General features: G+C 41.5%; 1 protein-coding gene and 2 long non-coding RNA genes across 3 annotated transcripts in view; 2 read left to right on the forward strand and 1 right to left on the reverse strand.

Moving 5' to 3' along the window:
* The window catches only part of LOC308484548, a 410,132-nt gene that overhangs the window by 223,692 nt on the left and 160,593 nt on the right, over nucleotides 1-25,847 (forward strand). The window lies entirely within an intron of this gene.
* LOC308484537 overlaps nucleotides 1-25,847 on the forward strand; it is a 174,094-nt gene that overhangs the window by 17,160 nt on the left and 131,087 nt on the right. The gene's annotated exons all lie outside the window — the stretch shown is intronic.
* Nucleotides 23,815-25,847, reverse strand: part of LOC308483127 (uncharacterized protein) — a gene marked incomplete at its 5' end in the record, with an annotated part of 73,731 nt that continues 71,698 nt past the window's right edge. Inside the window, one exon of the mRNA XM_081016713.1 lies at nucleotides 23,815-24,379. Coding sequence (XP_080872839.1) covers nucleotides 24,207-24,379 — 173 coding nt within the window. The 3' untranslated portion in view covers nucleotides 23,815-24,206. The remainder of the gene's footprint in view (nucleotides 24,380-25,847) is intronic.

Consider the following 25,847-nt stretch of genomic DNA (forward strand, 5'->3'; position numbering starts at 1 on the left):
TCCTTTCCTGCGTGTGAGGGAGCACCCTGTTGCAACAGAACAATAAAGATCAGGCTTACTAGCTGCTTTGCTTCTCATTATTCGCTGGTTGGCCTCTGTTATTTTCTCCTACCAGTAGGGAACCTATGTAAGGACTCTATCTGGGCTCTTGGATACCCCATAAGGGAAAAAGGACTGATTTTGTTTACAACATCTGAGAACCGGCATTTTATTTTCCATTGTAATGATCATAATGAAAACTTAACTGTTTTTTAATGATACACTACAGGGTTCTTTGCAGGTAGAATCCACAATCCCCACATCACGACCCCTTTTTCTCTGCCCCTTGCTTCCCTTTATTCCTCCAAAAGCAAAAAAAGAAAGAAACAGAGATCCTCAGTCCTGGATTTCACCCCTAGGCCTCCAATCCTCCTCATTGCCATGGATTTTGGAATATACAAGGAGGAGGTCTACACTGTCCCATTCACCCTTCATGTTCAAGCTGGTGGGAGATTCGTGAAGCGTTATAGCATCTTTCTTTGGCAATCTTAAGGAAATATATCCCAGCTCCGATAAAAGATCTTTTTTCCTTAATGGCACAAAAATCTGTTGTTGCACAACCTTGGAAAACTTGGAAAGAGACATTGTAGAGCTTGTGGATAACTGGATAAAAGGAAAGAAATGTTGACATTAGTCCTTTGCCCAGGAACTAGCAGGTTGTGTCTGTGATGGTGAATGAGAATTTTAATAAGTTAGTTTTAAAATGTGTATATTTAAGAAATTTGAAAAATATCATAATTTCATCAGAACATGAATATACAAAATTTTGAACATTAGAAGTTCAGGTAAAAAAGTAACTCAAATGTAATTTAAAATCGCTATCATACCCAAAGGACTCTCAAGACATCAAGATTATTAATAAACAGGTTATAATTATAAAATATAATGAGATTAGAGGATCTGAAAGCAGGCCTAATTAATAAGATTAACCAAATCAAATTCTTGTGGGCAGGTGAGTTGCAATAAAATGGGAGGAATTCTATCCCTGCCATCTCCTGGACATGTGAAAAGCCACATGCTGTGTCCACACAGCAAAATTTGAAAACAACACTCCCTCTCTGGTGTGTGAGCCTTGAGTGTGTGAACCTAGCATGTGTCCACAGTGGGATGCAGCAGCTAAAAAAGCTGTGTGAGGTTCCAAAAAGTAATGCAAAAGTGTCCTTCTTTTTATTATGTTATGTTAATTTAATTATGTTTATAAATGCTATGTCTTCTTTTAACTTAATACTTGCAATCTGCTTCTGAAATAGTTGTGTATTAACACTGGTAGTATCTTTGAAAGTTTGTCCCTGCTTTGTATCATGTAAAGGAATGTAAACTGCTTGTAATCCAATTAAGTGCTGTCTTTGAATTTACTATTGCTTTGCCTGCTGAGAGATAAATGGCCCAGGTAGGTCCTGCATATGAAAGGATCAATAAACAAAGGGAAGTGTTTTTTGTTAGGATAGTGTGAACAAGATATTTTGTGTCTGATAAGGATTTAGAGTGACCCTAAGAGTGAGAGTTTTATAAAGGTAAAGGTACCCCTGACCATTAGGTCCAGTTGCGGAGGACTCTAGGGTTGCGGCACTCATCTCACTCTGTAGGCTGAGGGAGCCGGCGTCTGTCTGCAGACAGCTTCCAGGTCATGTGGCCAGCATGACTAAGCCGCTTCTGGCATACAAGAGCAGCGCACGGAAACACCATTTACCTTCCCGCCAGAGTGGTACCTAAAGCATTGGTTCCTTTTGACCAGATTAACATGCCAAGGAGTAAGGTATGAACTGGGCGTCAAAAGGAACCAATAGGAATTAGAGGAGGGACAAAGGGGGAGATGGGGGGGGGAGATGCTGTTTTAAAACCAGTGCCTGGGACAATTAAGGTCTGATTAGCAGATCCCAACAGCTGGAGTTGTCTTTCATTTTTCCATTGTCTCTCAAACAGTTGGATGCCAACTCAGGCTCCCTCATTGCCCCACACTGTGATCTAAGCATCCAGAGAATCCTCCTTTTATTTTACCATTTCTATTTGCATGTTAACTACATCTAACATGAAGTAGGTGAAAAAGGGGAATCCCAAGAGCCAATCAGGAACTCCCGTCAGAATTCTTACTCAGCCTTCAAGAGAGACACCAGCAAAGCCCAGGCTGTAAAGGGCAGGAGATGGATGATCAGAAAGAAATGAGAGCAGTGGCAGCTCAAATGGCCTGGACTCTGCCTCTTCACTCCTGGGGCAGATCAGCCATATGCCCCTCCCCTGTTCATCCCAAATCTCCTCTTTTCGGGAAGGAAGGATTTGGCAAATTTGCCCTCCTCCAAACAGCATTATTCCTCAAAGGCAAGATTTAGACACATCAAAAAAGTGATTCATTAAAAAATGTGTTGTAAAACCCATTGGCGAAACACAGGACTCCACAACGCCATCTGGTTTCACAGTGTGTGTATATACATATACATATACATATACATATACATATACATATACATATACATATACATATACGCGGGTGGCACTGTGGGTTAAACCACAGAGCCTAGGACTTGCCAATCAGAAGGTCGGTGACGGGGTGAGCTCCCGTTGCTCGGTCCCTGCTCCTGCCCACCTAGCAGTTCGAAAGCACGTCAAGTGCAAGTAGATAAATAAGTATCATTCCGGTGGGAAGGTAAACAGCACTTCTGTGCACTGCTCTGGTTCGCCAGAAGCGGCTTAGTCATGCTGGCCCCATGACCTGGAATCTGTCTGCCAGCTCCCTTGGCCATTAAAGCGAGATGAGTGCCGCAACCCCAGAGTCATGTGCGAGACTGGACCTAATGGTCAGGTGTCCCTTTACATATATATATATATATATATATATATATATATATATATATATAACAGTATTGACCAAACTTAGTTGGTCTCTAAGATGCTACTGGACAATTTTATTTTTTAAAAAATATATATATTTCTACTGTGTCAGACCAATATGGCTACCTACCTGAATCTGGTTTCACAGTGTTATAACACTTATAAAGTGCTTTATCTTTATGAATGTAGCTAAATCATGACATCAGCAAAATGACGTATGCTTTCTCCCTCCTCCTGTCTATCCCCTAAATACATTTTGGGAGTTTTCTCAATTCTGTGGAGCATATATTGGGAGGATACAGAGCACATACAGGTGGAAGAGAGCAGAAATTCTGTTGCACATTATGAATCCGTGCACCAATGGTCTGAGTTAGCCAGATACTGTCCACTGTCACAGAATTTAAGAAAAAATATTACATTCTTTTTACATAATAAATATGCTTTTTGAGCAAGAAGGACACATTTTGTTCTGGACTGCATCCCAGTGGTGGAGAGATCCAATTGCAACTGGGGTGAAGCAATGAATGCACTTTACTTTTTTCAGAAGGGCTCTGAATCCTCATTCTGGACAAGCAAGTAGCATTATGAGAGTTAAATGACACAGCCCAGGAAGGCAAAACACAAAGAAAGGTGCAGATTGGGGTCAGTGAGAGATATGATCCCTCTCTCTTTGCCAGCAACATTTAAGGGAAAGGGAGGGAGGGAGAGCAGGAGGAAGTCTGTGTGACCCAGCCAACGACTAGGCCTTTTTTCCTGTCTGAGTAGCAGTGTTACCATTAATAGATCCTTGGAAATCAACACACTGGGTCTCATTCTCAAGGCAGTTGATGGTCTTCCCACTTTCACACTTTGTGGTTCCATTGGAGAAGCAGGGTGGGCACTGCAGACCATTTTCAGCCAGCATGTTGCGATCAGGAACTGCCAGTATCAAAAGTATAGTGAGCTTGTTAGTTGTCTGTTTTTGTATCCGTGTGTCATATTATAGTGACACCTCTAGTAGCAGACATGATCCATTTCGGGGTGCCATTTGCACCCCGAAAAGTCTGCAACTAGAGCAACACTTCTGTGCATGCGCAGAGCGTCATACAGCGCTTCTGTGTATGTGTGAAGTGCGCAGATCGCTTCTGTGCATGCACAAAGTGCACAGGACATTTCTGCACATGTGCGCACAACAAAACCCGGAAGTATACACTTCCTGGTTTGCCGTGCTCACAAGCCGAAAAGACGCAACATGAACCTAACATAACACCACGTTATGACTGTAATGGAATCCACCCTGTAACTTAACAGTTTTGGTGGGGCAACTGCAAATAATCTTGAATATAATATGACATAGACACAACCTGGCTTCAGGACTGACCTTGTGACAAAGTCACCATTGGTCTCTGAGATGAATGACCTTTACCAAAAGTGGGGTGGGCAAGTGTGAACTTTCTTTTCCTTCTCACTCTCTCTGAAGGTTTTCATGCCATCAATTATGGTGTAGCCTCTCTGAAATTATACGCTCTTAGTGTCCTATTTTTGTACAGGGAATCTCTATGTTTTCTGCTCTTCAGCAATGAGTTATCTGTCACTTTCTGTGAACCGTCCTGCGACCTCTGGTTATAGGGCGGTATATAAATTCAATAAATAATAATAATGAATAATAACTGACAGCTTAGACAGTGCTTATTATGTCAACAACAAAAATCCACGGTGGCTCTCGCCGGTGGAAGCATTAGCATTAAAACCTCTTAGTAAGAGAGGAAATTGGCTTATGTACAGAGAATTAATAATAGAGACTGAGAAAGGGTTAAAGCTGAAAGAATATGAGGAACTAAAGACTACATTGCAAAGTTGGCTGCATCATAGACAATTGAACGAACAGTTTAAGGAAGACAATAAAAAAAGTTTCAGCTACACAGTATCAAGGTTTCAAAAAGATATGTTTGAGAGTGATACAAAATTAGTTAAAAATGTATAATCTCCTGTTATATGGGGAAACGCTGAATGAAATGATAAAGTCAGCCCAAATAAAGTGGGCTCAGGATTTGTCATAATATACAACTGGAAGATTGGGAAAAGATGTGGAAGCTGAATTTAAAATTTACAGACTGTATCTTAACTGAAAGAGAATTATATGAAAATGATGTATAGATGGTATATTATGCCAGAGAAAGTGACAAAAATGTATAAAAAGGGATATAAAACCTGTTGGAAATGTAAAGAAAAAGATGGTACATTTTATTGTATGTAGTTGGAGTGCAAAGGGGTTTGAAATTATTGGGAAATGATATATAATGAATTGAGGGGAAATGCTTTAAAAGTCTTTTGTTAAGAAACCAGAAGCATTCCTCTTAGGAATTTTAGATCATGATTAAAAAAAAAGGAAATTTGAAATTATTTATGTATGCAACAACAGCGGCAAGAATTATATTAGCAAAAGCTTGGAAGACAGAAGAATTACCAACGAAAGAACAATGGCAAGGGAAACTTATGGAATATGCAGAACTGGCAAAATTAACAGATGAATTACATGAAAAGGATAACAAAGACTTTAAAAGAGAATGGGAACCATTTACAGCATATATGAAGAAGCAAAATAAAGAATTGGACTTACTGGCAGGGTTTGAATAAACAAACACAATTGTATATAACAAAAAGTAAGATTATATGAATGGGGGAAATTTAGGGAAACAACACGCAGGGTGAGTAATATGGAAATAAAACAAAATGGGAATATGAGGGAAGGGTAGGGGGGAAATATGGAAATATGGAAAATGGTTAGAAAAATATTGTTAATGGAAAAACCAATATTTTATATTTTTAAAGAAAGTTAACTGTTCATGACCTTAGGTATACAATTATATTGCTTGAAATAGATCATTCACAGGCTAATCATGCATAGGGAATGTTATAAAGGCAGCTTGAAGTTTGTATTCTTGGCCCAGATTTTTATTTTTTTACTTATCCGCTGGGTTAATTAACTTAGGCCAAATTCCTAAATGGTGTGTCTCTAAATCCTAGGAAATTAACATGACTTATTTCAAAAGCAATCTACTTCTGAAGTGACCATTTTGGGGAAGTGGGTCATTAAAATAGCAGATTAGCACAGCAGCACATCAAAGGTATGGAGGCCGCTACCTGTGTAGTAATAAAACCAGGATTAGGTTTTATTAGAATATGCGGGATGTGACTGTTCTCAGGAAAAGACAAGCAGCCATGAGAGGGACAGAACCTCTTGTTGTGGAAGCCTTCATCATAGGTTTCAGGTTGTATATATTTATACATAACTGATATATCATATAGACTCTACAGTGTCTGCTGTGTATTATGGTCCCAAAGGAAACACAGAGTCTGGGTTAAAGCACGCCTAATACCCCTGGAATCTCATATCACTTGGATAAAGGGACAGCGTGTAACAAAATCTTAAAGGTAAAGGTAAAGGTACTCCTGACTGTTAGGTCCAGTCGCGGACTCTGAGGTTGTGCGCTCATCTCGCTCTATAGGCCGAGGGAGCCAGCGTTTGTCTGCAGACAGCTTCCGGGTCATGTGGCCAGCATGATTAAGCCGCTTCTGGCGAACCAGAGGAGCTCACGAAAATGCCGTTTACCTTCCCGTCAGAGCGGTACCTGTTTATCTACTTGCATTTTTGACATGCTTTAGAAATGCTAGGTTGGCAGGAGTTTGGACTGAACAACGGGAGCTCACCCTGTTGCGGGGATTCAAACCGCCGACCTTCTGATCAGCAAGCCCTAGGCTTGGTTTAGACTACAGCGCCACCTGCGTCCCTAACAATATCTTAACATACAGTAAAAGTATGGCTGGGCAGTGGCACTGTGCAGGATCAGATCCTCCCACCTGTCAGAAGGAGGATCTGATCCTGCATGGTGCTGCTTTGAGGGGCAAGAAGAAGAAGACGCCTGGTTGGGAAGGCAACCCATCCCTTCTCTGGCAGAGACATAGCTGCCCAGTAGCTCCCTCTTTTGCACAGTTTCTTCTCATGACTGCCTCCCTGTCCTGCCTGACTCGCCACCCCTTGAGAGTCCCTAATAGTCCTGAGCTGCTCAACCCAACCTATAGCCATCTGGGGCTGTCTCACCCCCTTTGAATGAGGCACAGGTCCTCTGAATACTGCTGATTGACTAAGGATCCAGGCCTTGGCCAAATCCAGTGCACAGCCCTAACATGTTAATGATCCTAAAATGATGCAGAAACTTACGGCTGAGAGTTTCATTATTACACAGTTCAGTGTTGCAGCATTGCATCTTCATCTCAAAGAATTCACCATTCGCTGCAGTGAAGCTGTAATGGCCTGGATAACAAATGCTGGATCGCGAGCATTGATTCAAAAGTTGCCCTTGGAATTTCACTATGAAAAAGAATTTGAAAGAAATATCTAGATCTGGAGTTCTATTGCTCCTAAGGCACATTCACTGTAATTCATTGTAGAGAAGCCAATATGTCAGATGGCCTTGGCTAATTTCCTCTTGGAATTAATAAGAAATAGTAACCCTGCTCTAGATTTTAAAAAATGACCGCCTTCTAATCCTTTCCCTGTTTTACCATCAGGGCCTTGTAAAAATTCCAAGATCTCCTACAATGATTTTGCAAAGTTTTTTGCAGATAAAGTCACTCATATTCAGAAGGAGGTAGACACCACCGTGGGAGCAGGGGTGGGGCGGGAGAGTGCTAGACCCCTGTCTGGTCAAGTTGCGTGAAATCAGTTTCAATCCGTTACCCCCCAAGGATGTGGACAGGCTGTTTGGATGCGTGAAACCAACCACTTGTCTCCTTGATCCTTGCCCATCCTGGCTAATAAAAGCAAGCATGGAAGGGCTGGGCGATGGGCTCTGCGGGGTGGTGAATGCTTCCCTCTGTGAAACGAGCATTCCCAGACACGCTGAAAGAGGTGATCATTAAACCACTTCTTTAAAAAAAAACATCTTTAGACCCGGCCAGTATGGCCAACTATTGCCCAGTCTCAAATCTTCCATTCTTGGGCAAGATGATTGAGTAGGTGGTTGCTGAACAACTCCAGGCACGCCTGGAGGATGCGGACCAGTTGGATCCCTTCCAATCGGGATTCAGGCCTCATCATGGGACAGAAACTGCCTTGGTTGCACTGGTTGATGATCTCCGGCGGGCTAGGGACAAAGGTGAGAGCTGTTTCCTAGTTCTGCTGGATCTTTCAGTGGCCTTTGATACAATCAACCATAACATCCTTCTGGACCATCTAGAGAAGCTGGAAGCTGGGGGCAGTGTTATACAGTGGTTCCTCTCCTTCCTCCTAGGCAGTGTTCAGAAAGTGGTGGTGGGGGATGAGTGTTCAGACCCCTGCGCCCTCACTTGTGGGGTGCCTCAGGGTTCCGTCCTCTCCCTCATGCTTTTTAACTTCTACATGAAGCTGCTGGGAAAGATCATCAGGAGGTTTGGGCTGGGTGTCCATCAATATGCGGATGATACCCAGCTCTACCTCTCTTTTAAATTGGAGGCGGTTGGAGGATGGATGGCAGCTAATGGATTGAGGTTGAATCCTGACAAGATAAAAATACTGTTCTTGGGGAACTGGGGATGGGCTGGTGTGGAGGACTCCTTGGTCCTGAATGGGTCCCCTGAAGGACCAGTTGCGCAGCCTGGGAGTCATCTTGTACTCACAGATGTAAATGGAGGTGCAGGTCAATTCTGTATCCAGGGCAGCTGTCTACCAGCTCCATCTGGTATGCAGGCTGAGACCCTACTTGCGGGTGGACTGTCTCACCAGAGTGTTGCATGCTCTGGTAATCTCCCGCTTGGTCTACTGCCAACGCATTGCAGTGGGGCTACGTGGGGCTACCTTTGAAGGTGACCCGGAAACTACAACTAATCCAGAATGCGGCAGCTAGACATGTGACTGGGGGAGGCCGCTGAAACCATATAACACCTGTCCTGAAAGACGTACATTGGCTCCCAGTACGTTTCCAAGCACAATTCAAAGTGTTGGTGTTGACCTTTAAAGCCCTGAATGGCCTCGGCCTAGTATACCTGAAGGAGCATCTCCGCTCCCATCGTTCTGCCCGGATACTGAGGTCCAGCACCGAGGGCCTTCTGGCGGTTCCCTCACTGTGAGAAGCAAAGCTACAGGGAACCAGGCAGAGGGGCTTCTCAGTAGTGGCGCCCAACCTGTGGTATACCCTCCCATCAGATGTCAAAGAGATAAACAACTACCTGACATTTAGAAGACATCTGAAGGCAGCCCTGTTTAGGGAAGTTTTTAATGTGTGACATTTTAATGTATTTTTAATTTTTGTTGGAAGCCACCCAGAGTGGCTGGGGATACCCAGCCACATCGGCGGGTTACAAATAAATTATTATCATTATCATTATCATTATCATTATCATCATTATCATTATCATCATCATCATTATCATTATCATTATCATTATCATTATCATTATCATTATCATTATCATTATCATCATTATATTTTGCTTTTGAAAATGATTTTGTGGGTCTTTCGACCAAAATAAATAATGTTGTTGTTCTGGGCAGTATAAGTAGCATTTTCAGCTGAATTTGGGGAAACCATTTGTAAATTTTGATAATCAACCCAATTTGCAATGGGGCTTGAATAATTTTGATTGCAACAGTAGTTTGCAAAATACACCAGAAGCTTTCAAAGCTATATTTTGTTCATAGACCAGAGTAAAATGCATTAAATTTGGAATGTACGTAGAACTTTATTTCAGGTCCAATCTGCAGCATGAAGAATCATGGCTCCCTCTGTACTTCTGACAATACATCTGACATACACTGCATTCTCTCTGCTAGTCGATCATAACCGTTTCCAGAGTGAGGAAATACTTCCCTGAAAACTCCTGTTCCCTAACCCAAGATACTTGGCATTGCACTTCAACTGCACCAACCTCACTGTCAAATTTCCCTTCTTCCTCCAAGAATGTAGCAATGATGTAGGAACAGATGGTCAAGGGAGCACCACCATCCCACCCAGAATTGCCCCAAGGTATTTTGGCACCTGAGGCAAACCACAAAATGGCAACCACACACTCTGGGGAAGAAGGGGTGGGTGAATATGTACATCAAGAACAAGGAAGAGCAATATATCCTTTATGTTGGTTCCTTCCTCATCATTTCATCAGAGAATTATGAAATAATTCATGATTATTTTTTTTCAAAATTACTTGTGATGTGATAAGGAGCCATGAAAGTGTGAAGCACCTTCATCTCTCATCCTTTGATTGCTTGGCTTTTGAATAGACTTTATGGAGTTTGTGAAAGGACTCTCCACTTTAATGTCATTTATGGCAAGGGGAATTATCAACTTACTTTGCAGGATTATTGCCCTGGTTTGATAACCAATACTAAGAGGTCATTGGTTTGGGTCAATGGAGATTTCTAGTTAATGTAAATAAGGTTCTCCAAGCCAAGCTGTAAATCTGATTCCTGTGATCAGGTGTTTTTAGATTCCCCACAGACACAGGATGATTTGCTGACATTGATTCCATCTTTGTCATGGGTAGAGCATTTTAAGGCGATTTTCTTGATGACTGTATTCCACCTGATAATCAGGACCATACCACTTTTACTTTCGTGGATGAGTCGCCCCCTGTCTCCATCACCGAAGTTAAAACTTGACCAGATGACCAGATGAAAGCAGGAAAGGCTACTGGCCCTGATGCTATTCCATCTGAATTGATCAAAGCCAAGCCAGAGTGGTGGGCTCCGATACTAGCGGAACTATTCACTATGATAGATAGATCTGGTATCATACCTCACTTATGGCAGCAATCTATAATCATCCCAATCTTTTAAAAGGGTGACAGGAAGCTGCCATCCAATTATTGGCCAATAAGTCTACTGTCAAACACTGGGAAATTGTATGCTAAACATCTGTTAAATAAACTAACGACTTGGTTTGATGAGAATAACATCATAGGTCCAGAGCAGGCAGGATTCAGGCCAGGGAAATCTACTTTACGCAACTGTTTGGTGTTATCTCATTTAGCCACTAAGTACACGCGGCATCATAAATAATGTCTTTATGTGGCCTTCCTTGATATCAAGGCTGCTTTTGACACTGTCGACAGGGGGCTGTTATAGTCCAAATTGGAGACAATGGGCCTAGAACCTAGATTATTTACTTGATCAAAAAGCTTTACACAAAAACACCTGTCACATAAGAACAACACCAGGGAATGTAATGACAGATCCTGTCATTATAAATAGAGGTGTAAAGCAGGGCTGTGTACTACTCCCTCTCTTTTTAATCTTTTTCTTAACGACCTCATTTCTCTACTAAAACAGGTGGACACCCACAGCCCAAAACGCAACACATCAAGCATTCCCATCCTTCTATATGTAGATGATATGATTTTGATTAACGGACAAGAATTGGCCTAAAACGTTTGTTAAATTTTTGTATTGACTATCTGTCCAGAATGAAATTGTGCATGAACTCTGATAAAACCAAAATAATGGTTTTTGGGAATTCACGCAAAAGCTATAGCTGGGTATTTGGTGGAAAACACATCCAGCAGGTATTTGAATTCAACTACCTGGGAATCACATTCCTGTTACAATATTGAAGCAATGCAGCCGCGAGCTGCTAGCTTGAAAACAGCACATGATGGAATGTTGGGACTGTTCCGTGGGAAACAGAGGGGCAGTCAATTCACAGTGCAGAGGGCACCGGAATTAGCTCAGAGTGTAATATGAGCTGGACAGGAAGTACAGCTTTTGTTTCACTCTCGACTGCTGGAGCTTGAAGAGAGCAGTCATGTTTTTTGTAACGCTGCAAAGACAGAAATAAAGGAATGTAAATACATTTCTGTCTATCTCTTTCCCCTGCCCGGGGGGGCAGGAAAGAGGGGGGGTGTTCTTCTCACGCTGAGAAGGATCGCCTATCGCGACCTAGCCTGTATCCTGCTGGGGAATGCAAACAGGGAGGTCAACAGGAGAGCCAAGCCGGGTGCCTGGAGAGTTGCCAGTTTCTCCTGATAAAGGCTTGATTTCCGACAATTCCATCATAGTCTTCTATGGTCCTCGCACCGTGCAATGGCGGTGAATGCCAGTAAGATGTCTATGCAGGCCATAATGCATTTCTTTATAGCAAGAGGTAATTCACATATCCCCTCTGCCCTCAAAGTCTTCAAGGCCAAAGTTATAGCTCAGTTGCTCTACGGAATTCCAATCTGGCTGCCAGGGTTTACCCAGCTGGTAGAACGAGTGCAGGCAACTTTTCTTTTTTCAAGATTTTTGCTGTCCCACGTTGTGTACCCTACACAGCTTTGTGTCTAGTGGGAGGTCAACACAAGGTAGAGACCATAGCCTGGGTGAGATTTCTTACATGCTGGTTAAGCATCTGCCTCACAACAGATAAAGATCCTCTCCTTAGTGAAGTTTTGCTAGATCCCTTTCCTTCCCCAGGGCTACAACGGTTTAACATAAAGGTACGGCAACTTGGGCTGTCAGTGGAATCTTTGCGATTGATGTCCCCACCATCTCCCAGGACATTGGATGGCAGGAACTAACAGCAGCAGCAGAGAAAACTTGCTCCCCTCTTAACTTTCAACTTTCTTGGGCTCATGAAATTAACCACAACTATTTTGAATTTTTGCTTAATCCTCAAGAAAGAAGGGCATTTTCGCTGGCCAGGTTTAATTCAAATCATTCAAACCTCCTATGGGGAAGGTTCTCAGGAATGGTGGAAGGAGAAAGAACTTGCCCATGTGAAGACCATCAGGTGGAAACTCTTACACATATGGTTCTTAAATGTAAATGATGTGTTGATATCCGCCAGCAGTTCCTAGATCAACTCTGCATCCCCAAATGGAAACCAGAGTTAGAGGTCATACATTTTCTATTATTGGGGAATAATCAGGAGCTCACCAAGTTAGTGGCTAAATATCTTGATCTGATTTTTTGTCGCAGAAACACATTGCAGACGTCTGCTCTCCCTGGAGACCTAGAGATGTAATGTTAGACTGCTTTGCCTCTTTCATTTGACAAATGTTTTGTGTCACTGGGAAGGTGGTAATTCTGTATTGATTTGCTATGGATGTTTGTATGTAATGCCAATAAAAGGTTTGAGGATGATGATGATAACCAAAACTAAACTGGAGTTCATTGGTTTGGGTCAATGGAGATTTCTGGTTAATGCAAATAAGGTTCTCCAAGCCAAGCTGGAAACCTGATGCTTGTGATCAGGTTATTTTAGATTCCCCATTTTCAAATGTAAGCCATTCCTTACTTGTCAGGGAGTCGATAACAAATGAGTGTAGATAATAAAAAGGAATATTTATTGCCAAAACAAACAGAGGTCATCAGAGTGGCGATCACAGCCATCCATCCATAAATCAAAGATGTCTCTTCTAAGGAGGGCGAGACCAGAAACAGCTGGATTCCTCTTGTGACGTATTCTGTCTTGAAGACCACCCCCATACGCCTAAAACGTGAGCTAAGGGAGTCAGCTCCAACCCCTTCCTCTTTCTCTGAGAGTGCACTTCCGTGGTCTTTCCTGCTCTCTAAGCTGCTTTCATTTCTAGGCCCTGCATTTTGTCCTTCACTAGCACAATGGGAAGCTGCCGGCTGACTTCCCCAAAACCTGCTATCAGTCGGCATTCCTAAGGGCAGGGGAGTTGGCTCTCCGCTATAATCCTCCTGTCTTGTAGTTAACCCTCTCTCATCTTGGCTCCTTCCTTCACTGGGAGCTGGCAGCAAACTTCCCTTGGGAGCTGGCTCATTCATGACGATATTGCAGAATTGGGAAGCTGTGATACTCCAGATGTTGCTGGACTACATTTCCCATCATCTTTGACTGGTGGCCAGGATAGATGAGGCAGATGGGAGTTCTCATTCTTCTACAGCTTATGTGCCACAGCTTCCTTACCACTAATTTAGTAATTCCAACAACAAAAGACAAAAAGCCAGATAAATCTTACCTAGATTTGTACGCAGAACACTGGAAGCACAGCAATTGTCTTTCAAGTTACAAGTTTTTTCTACATAGCCATCATATGTCACTCCAGTCCTGTTAGACGCGTATCTGCAGTGCAGAGGTAATGCTGAGGACAGGAAGAAAAGATTACTTCATGGATTATTATTATTTGGTTTTGTGGTTTGCTTGATTTAACACAGAGAAGGAGGTGAGAATGAATTAAATCTTTTAAATGAAATGGGTTTCAAGTTAATAATATATTTTTAAAAAATTAAATGAGTAAAAGCCATTGGCCAGAACACTGGTTTAATTCTTTCCAAGAGGTTTGAAGGTAAACCCTCCCTTTACCATGGCCCATTTTCCCTCCCATCCACTTCAATGCCTTTTTTTCTTCTACAGTTTGATTACAATCGTAGATGTGAGCTAAGACAAAGGAGCAATGGCCAGATGATGAGCAGCAGGAAGGCAAATTATGACAGTGTGCAAATCCTTTCCCCCTCACCTGCAGGTTCACTTTTAAATCTAAATTGGTCTTATCCCATCATTTAGGCATAAAAAAAGCATCGGGGAAACTGGGAACCCTATGCAGGAATAATCAGTACCATGTCTTACTAGACCTCTTGGGGAGAAGATTTTGCATTTAAACCAGTTTTAAGCACAGTTAAATGAACAGAGTTAGATCCAGGTCAAGAGAGTTGAACTTTATTTTTTTATTATTTTTTGAAAATGATATTTATTGAAGTTTCAAAAAAAGGTTACAAAAATAGGAAAAACAAAAGAAAAAAAAGAAAAAATACAAAATACAGAAAAGTAAAAGCATTTAAAAACAAATCAGTCTTTCCATGTCTTGTCTTTCATTTACTTGTTTCCCTGACCTCCTCACACCTCCCTTTTTTGTATTCCAATCCAGTTAGCTAATTCAGCAAATTCTTTCCCTCTTTGTTTTTATCCTAATCCTTTAACTTAATATATTGTAACTTTAGATTCTCACCTGTTAACAATCCATTTTTACATACTCCTTTGTAATATTGCTGCTAAAACCACGTAACTTCATTTTGACATCGTTCTAACATTCATTAATTTTACAGTATTTCTGTAAATAGTCTTTAAATTTCTTCCAATCTTCTTCCACCAACTCTTCTCCCTGGTCTTGGATTCTGCCAGTCATTTCCGCCAGTTCCATATAGTCCATCACCTTCATCTGCCATTCTTCCAGGGTGGGTAGATCTTGTGTCTTCCAATACTTTGCAATAAGTATTCTTGCTGCTGTTGTAGCATACATAAAAAAAGTTCTATCCTTCTTTGGCACCAATTGGCCAACCATGCCCAGGAGAAAGGCCTCTGGTTTCTTCAGGAAGGTATATTTAAATACCTTTTTCATTTCATTATACATCATCATCCAGAAAGCCTTAATCCTTGGGCACGTCCACCAAAGGTGAAAGAATGTGCCTTCAGTTTCTTTACATTTCCAACATTTATTATTGGGCAAATGATAGATTTTTGCAAGCTTGACTGGTGTCATGTATCACCTGTATATCATTTTCATAATATTCTCTCTTGAGGCATTACATGCCGTAAACTTCATACCTGTGGTCCATAACTGTTCCCAGTCAGCCATCATTATGTTATGTCCAACATCTTGTGCCCATTTAATCATAGCAGATTTCACCATTTCATCCTGAGTATTCCATTTCAACAGCAAGTTATACATCTTTGACAAAATCTTGGTTTTGGGTTCTAACAGTTCTGTTTCCAATTTTGATTTTTCCACCTGGAAGCCAATTTTCTTGTCCAAATTATATGCCTCCATTATCTGATAATAATGAAGCCAATCTCGCACTTTATTTTTTAGTTTTTCAAAACTCTGCAATTTCAATCTGTCTCCCTTTTGTTCCAAAATTTCCCAATATTTCGGCCATTTGGCCTCCATATTGAGTATTTTAAATTTTATTCTAGGCTTCTTGCCCTGCCAGACAAATCTAGAAATATCTCTCTGCCACTTCTTGAAACAATCCATTTTGTCCAAAACTTGCAATGTTTGAAACAAGAACAACATTCTAGGCAATACATTCATTTTTATCGCAGCAATACGGCCTAGCAGTGAAAGCTTCAAATTTGACCAAATTTCTAAATCTTTTTTCACTTCAGTCCAGCATTTTTCATAATTGTCTTTAAATAAGTTCCCATTTTTAGCTGTCATGTTAATCCCCAGGTATTTCACTTTCTTAACCACTGTTAAACCTGTCTCATTCTGAAACCTCTCTCTCTCAATCACTGTTAATTTTTTCTCTAAAACCTTTGTTTTTAACTTATTCAGTTTAAATCCTGCAACCTGACCAAATTCTTGAATCAGTTCCAAAACTCTTTTGGTACTAGATTCTGGCTCCTGTAATGTCAATACTAAGTCATCTGCAAATGCTCTCAATTTGTACTGTTTAGCTCCGACTTGTATACCTTTAACCAACTGGTCCCTTCTAATCATATTCAACAGGACCTCCAGGACCGATATAAAGAGCAATGGGGAGATTGGGCAACCTTGTCGTGTCCCTTTTTCTATCTTAAATTCCTCCGTCACCACGTTATTAACAATTAATTTAGCCTTTTCTTCTGAATAAATTGCACTTATACCGTTTCCAAAGCCTTGACCTACCCCCATCCCCTGTAGATTCTTCTTCATAAAACTCCAAGAAATGTTGTCAAAAGCTTTCTCCGCGTCCACAAATATCAAAACTGCCTTGGTATTAATATTCACTTGTAATTTTTCTAAAATATTAATTATGTTTCTCATGTTATCAGACAAGTGTCTACCCGGGAGAAAGCCTGCTTGGTCTTTATGAATCTCTTCCATTAACACTTTTTTTAGTCTTTTAGCCAAAATGTCTGCAAAGATTTTATAATCCACATTAAGCAGTGATATAGGGCGGTAGTTCTTAAGCTGCGTCTTTTCAGTCTCTGTTTTCGGTACAAGTGTAATATATGCTTCTTTCCACGACTCTGGTGCCCTTTTCCCATCCATTATTTCATTGCAGACTTCCTTTAAAGGTTGTACTAACCATTCTCTTAAAGATCTGTAGTATCTAGAAGTTAGTCCATCCGGTCCTGGAGAGTTGAACTTTAAGGGTTCTACTAGCTATGCTGAGGCAACTCACCTAAGAATAAAGCTGACAACTTTTTGGTTTTTTTAGTACAGTTAAGAGCGGAGAAAGAGGGAACTAGCTGGAAGCACATACTGTTCTGCATGATATGGACAAAGTGGAAATACAAACATTTTGATCCCTCTCTCATAATGCTAGAGTTTAGACTATCCAATGAAGCTAAATGTTGGAACCTTTAAGACTGACAAAGCTACCAATTGAATGACTTCACAAAAGGCTTTGACAAATGATGCAGAATTAGGCTACCAGTGGATACTAAACATTGTACCTTCAGTTACTATCATATTTCAAATATCAGTTGCTGGAACTACAAGAGAGGAAAGTGCTGATGAAGATGCAGTGAGGTCCTGATCCTATGCATACCATAGTCCTCAGGTTTTTGGTGTGAGAACAGGATCCCGGACTAGGGATGGACTATTCTATCCATTTCAGTTGCTCTTAGTATCTAATTTTTTGATTTCTATGTTTTCTGCACTTGTTTCCAAGAAGCTCAATGCTGTGTACATGGTTCTCCGCTCCCCATTTTATCCTCACAAGAACCCTGTGAGGTAGGTTAAGCTGAGCTTTAGTGACTGGTCCAGGATCCCCCAGCGAGCTTCGTGGCTGAGTGGGGATTTGAACCCTGGTCTCCTGGATCCTTATCTGACTGTCTAATGACTACAACACACTAGCTCTCTTAAATTCAGCTCTCCAGATTCCTCTGTCTTCTAAATATAATTAAAAGTTGCCCATCCTACTGGTTCCCACTTACCTGAAGAAAGCAGGGGCAAGAGGAGGCATGTGCTCAGAAGTGCCTTCATCATTCTAGAAAGAGAACTGATGCACATAGAGGCTTACTTGGAGGGATCTATAGGCTACGTGTTTGTGCTGCAGGCAACACTTGGGGACAAATGTTCAGTGAGTTCTGGGAAGAGGAGTTTATTTTCTTCTCCTTTGGCATAAAGACAGAGAGAAAATGATGAAATTCAAAGCTCACTGTTGAAATTATCTGAATTATTTCTCCACAGTCTCATTAGTTGTCAATAGGCACTTTCCAGATTTCTTCCTTTATACAGTTAATTCACAATTAAAATACTGACAGCACCCAATAAAGGAACTGAGAGCAAAAAGGTAAAGGCTAAGCCCAGAAGCCACCTACAAGAAATCACCTCAATACAGTCTCTATCAAAGGATTCTTCTTCTAAAGGAGAAAAAAGCCAGCAAGGCTGGGAAGTATGGAATGAGCTGTGGGTAAAATGTTGACTTCATATTGCAGCGCACATGGATTTAATGGAGGCTTCAACCAGTAAAACTGATCCTCCTGTTTTACAGATGATTATCCTTCCTAGAGGCTCAAAAGGATGAGATTAGACCTGAAGATTCTCCCCTCATCCAATGACTGAGAGAGTGCCAAGTATGAATCAGCCACACAAACAACTAGGGGGAAGGTCTCTACTGGAGCCAACAATGGCCATGGAGCTTCCTCCATTCAGAAGCTACACAAACTTGGCCATTCTCTCAACCAGTCAAGTGGAAGGCAACAGGCCATGTGCAAAGGCCACTTGAGGAAGACACATTGTTGGTTCAGCTGCAAATTACCCCCAAAAGCTGTTAGTGCATCCACACAGAAAAAAGGAGGGTGACTCAGTAGCAGTGAAGCAATCCGTTGAGGTGCAGGCAAGTAAGGCTGACGTAGAAAGTAAGGTAATGTTACCACAGGACAACAAACAACTCCAAATGAGCAACTTGTTCCAAGAAGGCTGCAGAGGCAATTGAGGCCATCTGACTATGCTCATCATTAAAAGTAGAAAAAATAATTCTGAGCCAACGCCTCTGTTTTTGCCTTTACTTGATTTGGAAGGAGTAATATACTTTTTCTCCTTTTCCAGTCCACTAATCAAAGTGCAGTGAAAGCCTCAAGGTACTGCTCAGGTGACTGCTCAGCTGGCAAAGCTGGAAATAGCTCAGGAAGGTTGAAAGGTGCCAGGGACGCACTGGTAGACACTGAATAGAGTACAATATCTCCAAGATCATTCCTGAGAGCTGATTAAATCATTTTACTGAACTTTGCCCCTCCTTGTTCTAATTGTGTCAGATTGTTGTGAAAGGCAGAGGATACTTTAGGTCAGCTGATCTGTTTAGTGATGACTGTCCTTAGCCACATTGTCTTGAAGTGAATCTAGCTAGTTGTTTATACTTGCTGCAAATCCCACCCTCCATTTTCAGAAGACGAGAAGAACCCTGCACTGTAGCAGCATCCTTCTTGGAGTGGCTGATCAGATGTCCATGGGTACAGGACTATCATAACAGGAGGGCAGTAGCCCACTCCCCCTGTTCTCCCGCAGCAACTGGAAATAGTATATCCATCAAACTAATTACAGTAGTTTTATGGATATACAGTGGTACCTCAGGTTACATACACTTCAGGTTACATACGCTTCAGGTTACAGACTCCGCTAACCCAGAAATAGTGCTTCAGGTTAAGAACTTTGTTTCAGGATGAGAACAGAAATCGGGCTTCCGCGGCGCGGCAGGAGCAGGAGGCCCCATTATCTAAAGTGGTGCTTCAGGTTAAGAACAGTTTCAGGTTAAGTATGGACCTCTGGAACGAATTAACCTCAAGAGTGATCTAGTCCAACCACTGCAATTCCCCCCATGGGACTCGACCATGAGATTGAGAGTTTCATGCTCTACTGGCTGAGCTATAGAAAACCCACATCAGCAGTAAAAGCCACAGTTGGATAGACCTAACAGTGGACTAGTCACATTTATGGAAGAGGCTATCAGTGGCAATTACGCTAGAATTTTGCTGATGCATATTATGCTTCGCTTCAGCAGAATTTCTGATGTCCTGGAGAAGGTAACCTAATGTTTCTTAATTATTTTGCTTGTGTTTAGTAAGTTAAAGAAGAAAGAAAAGTATTCTATTTAATGATTAACCCAATAATATCACAAATATTTAGCTGAGACAGTTCAGAAGCTATGTGCTGTGTAATACCGTAATCGCTCTATAGGACGCACAAAACCATTGGAGGGGGAGAACAGGAAAACAAAAAAAAAAAATTCTTGTTCTCCCCCTCTAAAACAAGGTCCATTCACCCAAAGAGCGCAGCGGGGCAAAATAACCCACAATATCTATGTTCCACCTTCAGTTTCAAAGGAAGTTTGCTTCTTTCCTTGATAGCAAAAGATGTTTCTCAATTTTCCACCCCATCCCTCACCAATAAATATATTTGGCTGGAAGGACTGGAGCAAACTCGTAGGGATTTCAGCACACTCCTATGCACTGTTTATGGAAGTAGTAACCATTTATTTCAAAGGGATTACAATGCAATTTTATATCTGTCTACCTAGATGTAAGTGCCACTGATTTCAATGGGTCTTACTCCCAGATAAGTCTGTATAGTTTTGTATTGCAACTTCTTCAAAATATACTTTGGAGTTTTGGTTTGTCTGGCACTTCCCTTTATCTCCCCTGCCTCAAACTCTTTTCCAATTGAAATAACTATTATAATGCTTCACATATCTCACACCAGCCTCACACTGATGGGTAATTTTGGTTCATCATAAACCTTCCCCTTGTGAATTCACAGCAGTTGTGTGAGTGGGTTGGATGCCTGATGGCAATGCTTGGAATCAAGATTTCTGTCTCTTTCTTTTTTGCTGTTGGTGGAGGGAAATGGGATGCAGCACACAGAGAAAAGAGTGCTGTATTGTGTATCATTATTCCTATTGTGATAAATATTAATGATTGCAGAAAATAAAAATTTGCTTCTATGATGTATATCCTCCAAATCAATAGTTTGGAATGGAGAAGTATGGTATTTCCTGATATAAAGCATCAAAGCTTTGTTTTTAATGTAAAACTGCAGGCAAGTAGAGATTTGACGGTTTTTGAATACAAGGTTACATCATCTAACCTCAATACAAGACGACACATCTCTCAAATAAGTGAAATAATAAAAGAGTTAGAACAGGTGGTGAAAGAGACTGGTTGGGCCTAATGACCTTTCTTTCTTCAGGTACCTTAGACTTGTTAAAAAACAACATACAAAAAGTCATATTCAAAAGGCATTGGGCTTTTACACCAATCCTATGGGCCTCCAGCTCTGACCATTTTGCTTTATAAATGTTCTCATATTCTCCTTACAGTTCAAGAGTCCATTCACCTTGGAGACAAAGTTATTTTAAAGCTGATTTGAATGTATACCCCTCAACAGTCCCGATTTGGTAAGAATGGCTAGAATATTCATTAATAAGCTGCCATGGGTTGTACCTTGATTCCAGGGTGTCCTGATTTCTCCCTGCCAGCAGAGAAGGATCACAGAAGCACCTCCTGGGGTGGCAGCGGCATTGGGAAGGAGATGTGAGGGCTCCTTTCCCAAAGCCTAGTTAGTCCTTAAAAGGCTTTGGGAAGAAGACAGTTGGACTCTAGGACCCTGTCAGAGTCCTCACGCCTCCTGCTGGAAGCACCTTTCAGACCAGAAACCAGGGGCTTGCCCAACCATTGCACTGCTCCCAGACCTCTGTCTTGTTCAGCCTGGGCACTAGTCGAAACCAACTGTGAAAATCCTTATATATCCTCAGGGAGGCCCTCATTTTAATAAATGTGTTCCTCCCTCAGGCTTTATGGTAAAACTGAGCTGGAAACAAACTCATCCTAATGAGGCACAAAGTAATCAACAATTAGCAGGTCACACACATGCTCTTCTAAGACATCAGGTGAACCTGGGACCTGCTCGCATCCATGGGGCCATTCAAGTTTACACTGTCAGTTTTGTAGCTTATCAGTCTTTTTAAAAATACTGTTATTGTATTTTTCTGAAATATGTATTCTGTACTTCTGGTGGATATTTGGATACAGTCTTGATCCAAACCAGTACCACAGATCTCTTTTGGCATCCTGGGTGATATATTTTGCTGGAGACATTGGGCAACAGAGAGTGGTCATTTAATTCCTGCTTTCTGGAATCGCCCAGACATCCTTTGTACCCACAGGTGTCTCCTGGACCTGAAGGGAAGAATTGTTAGCAAGAGCGTTGACATCCTAATATTCTGGGAGTGGGTGGGGTGTTTATAATGTAATTCCCACCCCCTACCCACACTTTGGTTTATTTTTATTTTAAAACATTTGAATACTGCCCTTCAGCTGTTGATGTCAGGGCACTTTACAAGAGAAAAACACAAAGCACATAATGAAAACCAGATTGACCCCTTCTCACAAAGCAATACCCCCTCCCTCTCTGTGGGGTGTTGTTTGTTAGTCACTTTAAGCTGCCCTGGGCAAGATAACAAGTAAAAATTTTAATTAATTGATCAATGATGATGATGATGCAAGCAACACAAGCATGGCATCCAAAGAGAAACTTGCTTTTGCTGCAGCCCATGCACACCGAACCTTGCTGGGGTGGGGGCTTGTCCTCCCTCAGGGTGGGGCAGGCATGTCCTTTGCAGGGGCTGCATCCAACAAGTGAGGTTTCCTCTGGTAAGGGGCAGGGGCAGGTTTAAAAAACCCCATCTTGTGAGAGTAGCTCACCGGCTGCTTCCCTGATGGGACAGGTGTGGCACAGGGTGGGCGCGTGCAGCATCAGAACATCCCCTCCCTTGAGAGGAGATTGGGATGAGGCTGCTTGGTTTGTTTCTGGCAGAGGGAGCATGATAGGGAGGGTGAGGCCTCAGCAACAGCGGTCCAGCAGAATTCTTTTCATGATCAAACAGTCAATCACGATCTACAGGTTGGACATAGTGGAGTTACATGACTGAAACGGTTGTAGATAACATCTCCTCTTGTAACCTATTTTCAGTGATCTGACTTCTGAACAGCTATTATGTCCATTTTAAACACACACATACACACACTCCTCTCTTTTTTCTCCTTTCTTTCTCCTCCCTCCCTTCCTTCAGTCTTTCTCTTTTTACTGTTTCTCATACTTCCCTCTTTATTTAACCTCCTTTCCTACTTTTATGATGTTCTAGCTTTTATACATCCTAGCAGCATCAACATTGCTATTAATTTCATTTTAAATATACGTCCTTCTACTCATTTCCTTTCTATGTGTGTGTCTTTTGTATTTGCTTATACTAACAATTTCTAAAGGATGAAGTAAAGTTATACTAACAAAATTTCTAAAGGATGAAGTAAAGTTATATGTGTGTAATCACATCTAAGAAAATGTGGCATTTCCCCTCTCCATTCATTTTCAATGTTTCATTAATTAGAAAACCCCCTTGCACTAAAAAAAAGGGGGTCACAAAGATGAGGTAATGCTAAAATATCTCAATCACATGATGATATGAAACATTGGTCTGGGCTTAAAAAATAAAATAAAATAAAATGCTTAATGTGCTGCAAATGGTGGTGGTGGGAAAGCTGAACCTGGTGCCAGTAACCAGGTGGAGAGGTGGAGAAGTGGGCATCTCCCAGGGTGAGAGGCTGGGTGAGAAAAAGGAAAGGTCCAAGGTGAAAATGGGGAGGGCCTGTTATTGGGAGCCAGGGAATGTGCTTGTGACTTGTCAATGCTGTGACTTGTTTGCAAAGCATTTTGAGGATGAAATTGCTTGCATCAACTGGGAACCTGACTCAGCTGTTACAGCAGATGAAATTCAAAGGGTACAAATCCCCTTAGCCCTCTGAAAAATTGATCTGTTTTGCCTTTACAGTTACGATTATAAGGAGAAAGGTTTGTAGGGATCAGCGCTATTTTTCTAGATTTGCCGGTGCCAGAGTTCACCACAAACTTGTTCCTTGTTCTCTTAGAATGGCAATGGCACTAATCTGAGAGATGCCTGAGCTGAGCTCCAATGAACTCTGCCTTAAAATATGCCCTAATTTAAATCTTTCAAAGGAGAAACCTCTTATCTAAAGAATCATCTGATTCTAATAATAATTTTAGTTGTGCAATGTGTTAATTTTGTTTTTATTCTGTTTTATGTATTGCATCTTTCGTAATTGGTGTGGCTAAACAATAAATGATAATTGCATTTGTATCTGAAAGAAACAGATCTGAGAACCAGCATTTGATTCTCCATAACCATTTATTTTGCATTGTAATCATCATAATGAAAACTTAACTGTTTTTTAATGATACACAATAGGATTCTTTGAAGTTAGAATCCACAATTCCCGTATTCTGACCTCTTTTTCTCTGCCCCTTGCTTCCCTTTACTTCAACCAAAAGCAAAAAAGAAAGAAACAGAGATCCTGAGTCCTGATTTTCAACACTAGGCCTCCAATTCCCCCTCATTGCCATAGATTTTGGAATACACAAGGAGGAGGTCTACACTGTCCCATTCACTCTTCATGTTCAGGCTTGTGTGAGATTCGTGAAGCATTGTAACAACTTTCTTGGGTAGCAGAAAGGACAAAGTTCCCATCTCCGATTATTTTGATTGGCTTTTTCCCGATGGCACAAAAGTCTGTTGTTCCACAACCTTGGAAAGTGAAAATGTGGGCTTGCAATACACCTGGGGGGGGGGGGAGAGAAAAGTTGGCATTAGTCATAGAATCATAGAATCATAGAATCATAGAGTTGGAAGAGACCACAAGGGCCATCGAGTCCAACCCCCTGCCAAGCAGGAAACACCATCAGAGCACTCCTGACATATGGTTGTCAAGCCTCTGCTTAAAGACCTCCAAAGAAGGAGACTCCACCACACTCCTTGGCAGCAAATTCCACTGTCGAACAGCTCTTACTGTCAGGAAGTTCTTCCTAATGTTTAGGTGGAATCTTCTTTCTTGTAGTTTGGATCCATTGCTCCGTGTCCGCTTCTCTGGAGCAGCAGAAAACAACCTTTCTCCCTCCTCTATGTGACATCCTTTTATATATTTGAACATGGCTATCATATCACCCCTTAACCTCCTCTTCTCCAGGCTAAACATGCCCAGCTCTCTTAGCCGTTCCTCATAAGGCATCGTTTCCAGGCCTTTGACCAATTTGGTTGCCCTCCTCTGGCCACGTTCCAGTTTGTCAATGTCCTTCTTGAACTGTGGTGCCCAGAACTGGACACAGTACTCCAGGTGAGGTCTGACCAGAGCAGAATACAGTGGCACTATTACTTCCCTTGATCTAGATGCTATACTCCTATTGATGCAGCCCAGAATTGCATTGGCTTTTTTAGCTGCCGCGTCACACTGTTGGCTCATGTCAAGTTTGTGGTCAACCAAGACTCCTAGATCCTTTTCACATCTACTGCTCTCAAGCCAGGTGTCACCCATCTTGTATTTGTGCCTCTCATTTTTTTTGCCCAAGTGCAATACTTTACATTTCTCCCTGTTAAAATTCATCTTGTTTGTTTTGGCCTAGTTCTCTAATCTGTCAAGGTCGTTTTGAAGTGTGATCCTGTGCTCTGGGGTGTTAGCCACCCCTCCCAATTTGGTGTCATCTGCAAATTTGATCAGGATGCCCTTGAGTCCATCATCCAAGTCGTTGATAAAGATGTTGAATAAGACCGGGCCCAAGACAGAACCCTGTGGCACCCCACTAGTCACTCTTCTCCAGGATGAAGAGGAACCATTGATAAGCACCCTTTGGGTTCGGTCAGTCAGCCAGTTACAAATCCACTGAGTGGTAGCATAGTCAAGACCACATTTTACCAGCTTCTTTACAAGAATATCATGAGGCACCTTGTCAAATGCCTTGCTGAAATCAAGGTAGGCTACATCCACTGCGTTCCCTTCATCTACCAGGCCTTTACTCTTTAGTCCTTTACTCAGGGACTAGGAGATGGTGCCTGTGATGGTGAATGATAATTTTAATAAGTTAGTTTTTAAAAGAGTATATTTAAGAAATCTGAGAAATATCATAATTTCGTCAGAACATGAATATACAAAATTTTCAACATTAGAAGTTCAGGTAAAAAAGTTAGATCAGATATAATTTAAAATTGCTATCATACCCAAAGGACTCTCAAGACACAAAGATTTTTAATAAAC

The sequence above is a fragment of the Podarcis pityusensis genome, assembly GCF_964106645.2.
Source record: "Podarcis pityusensis genome assembly, chromosome: 8".
Taxonomy (NCBI): Eukaryota; Metazoa; Chordata; class Lepidosauria; order Squamata; family Lacertidae; genus Podarcis; species Podarcis pityusensis.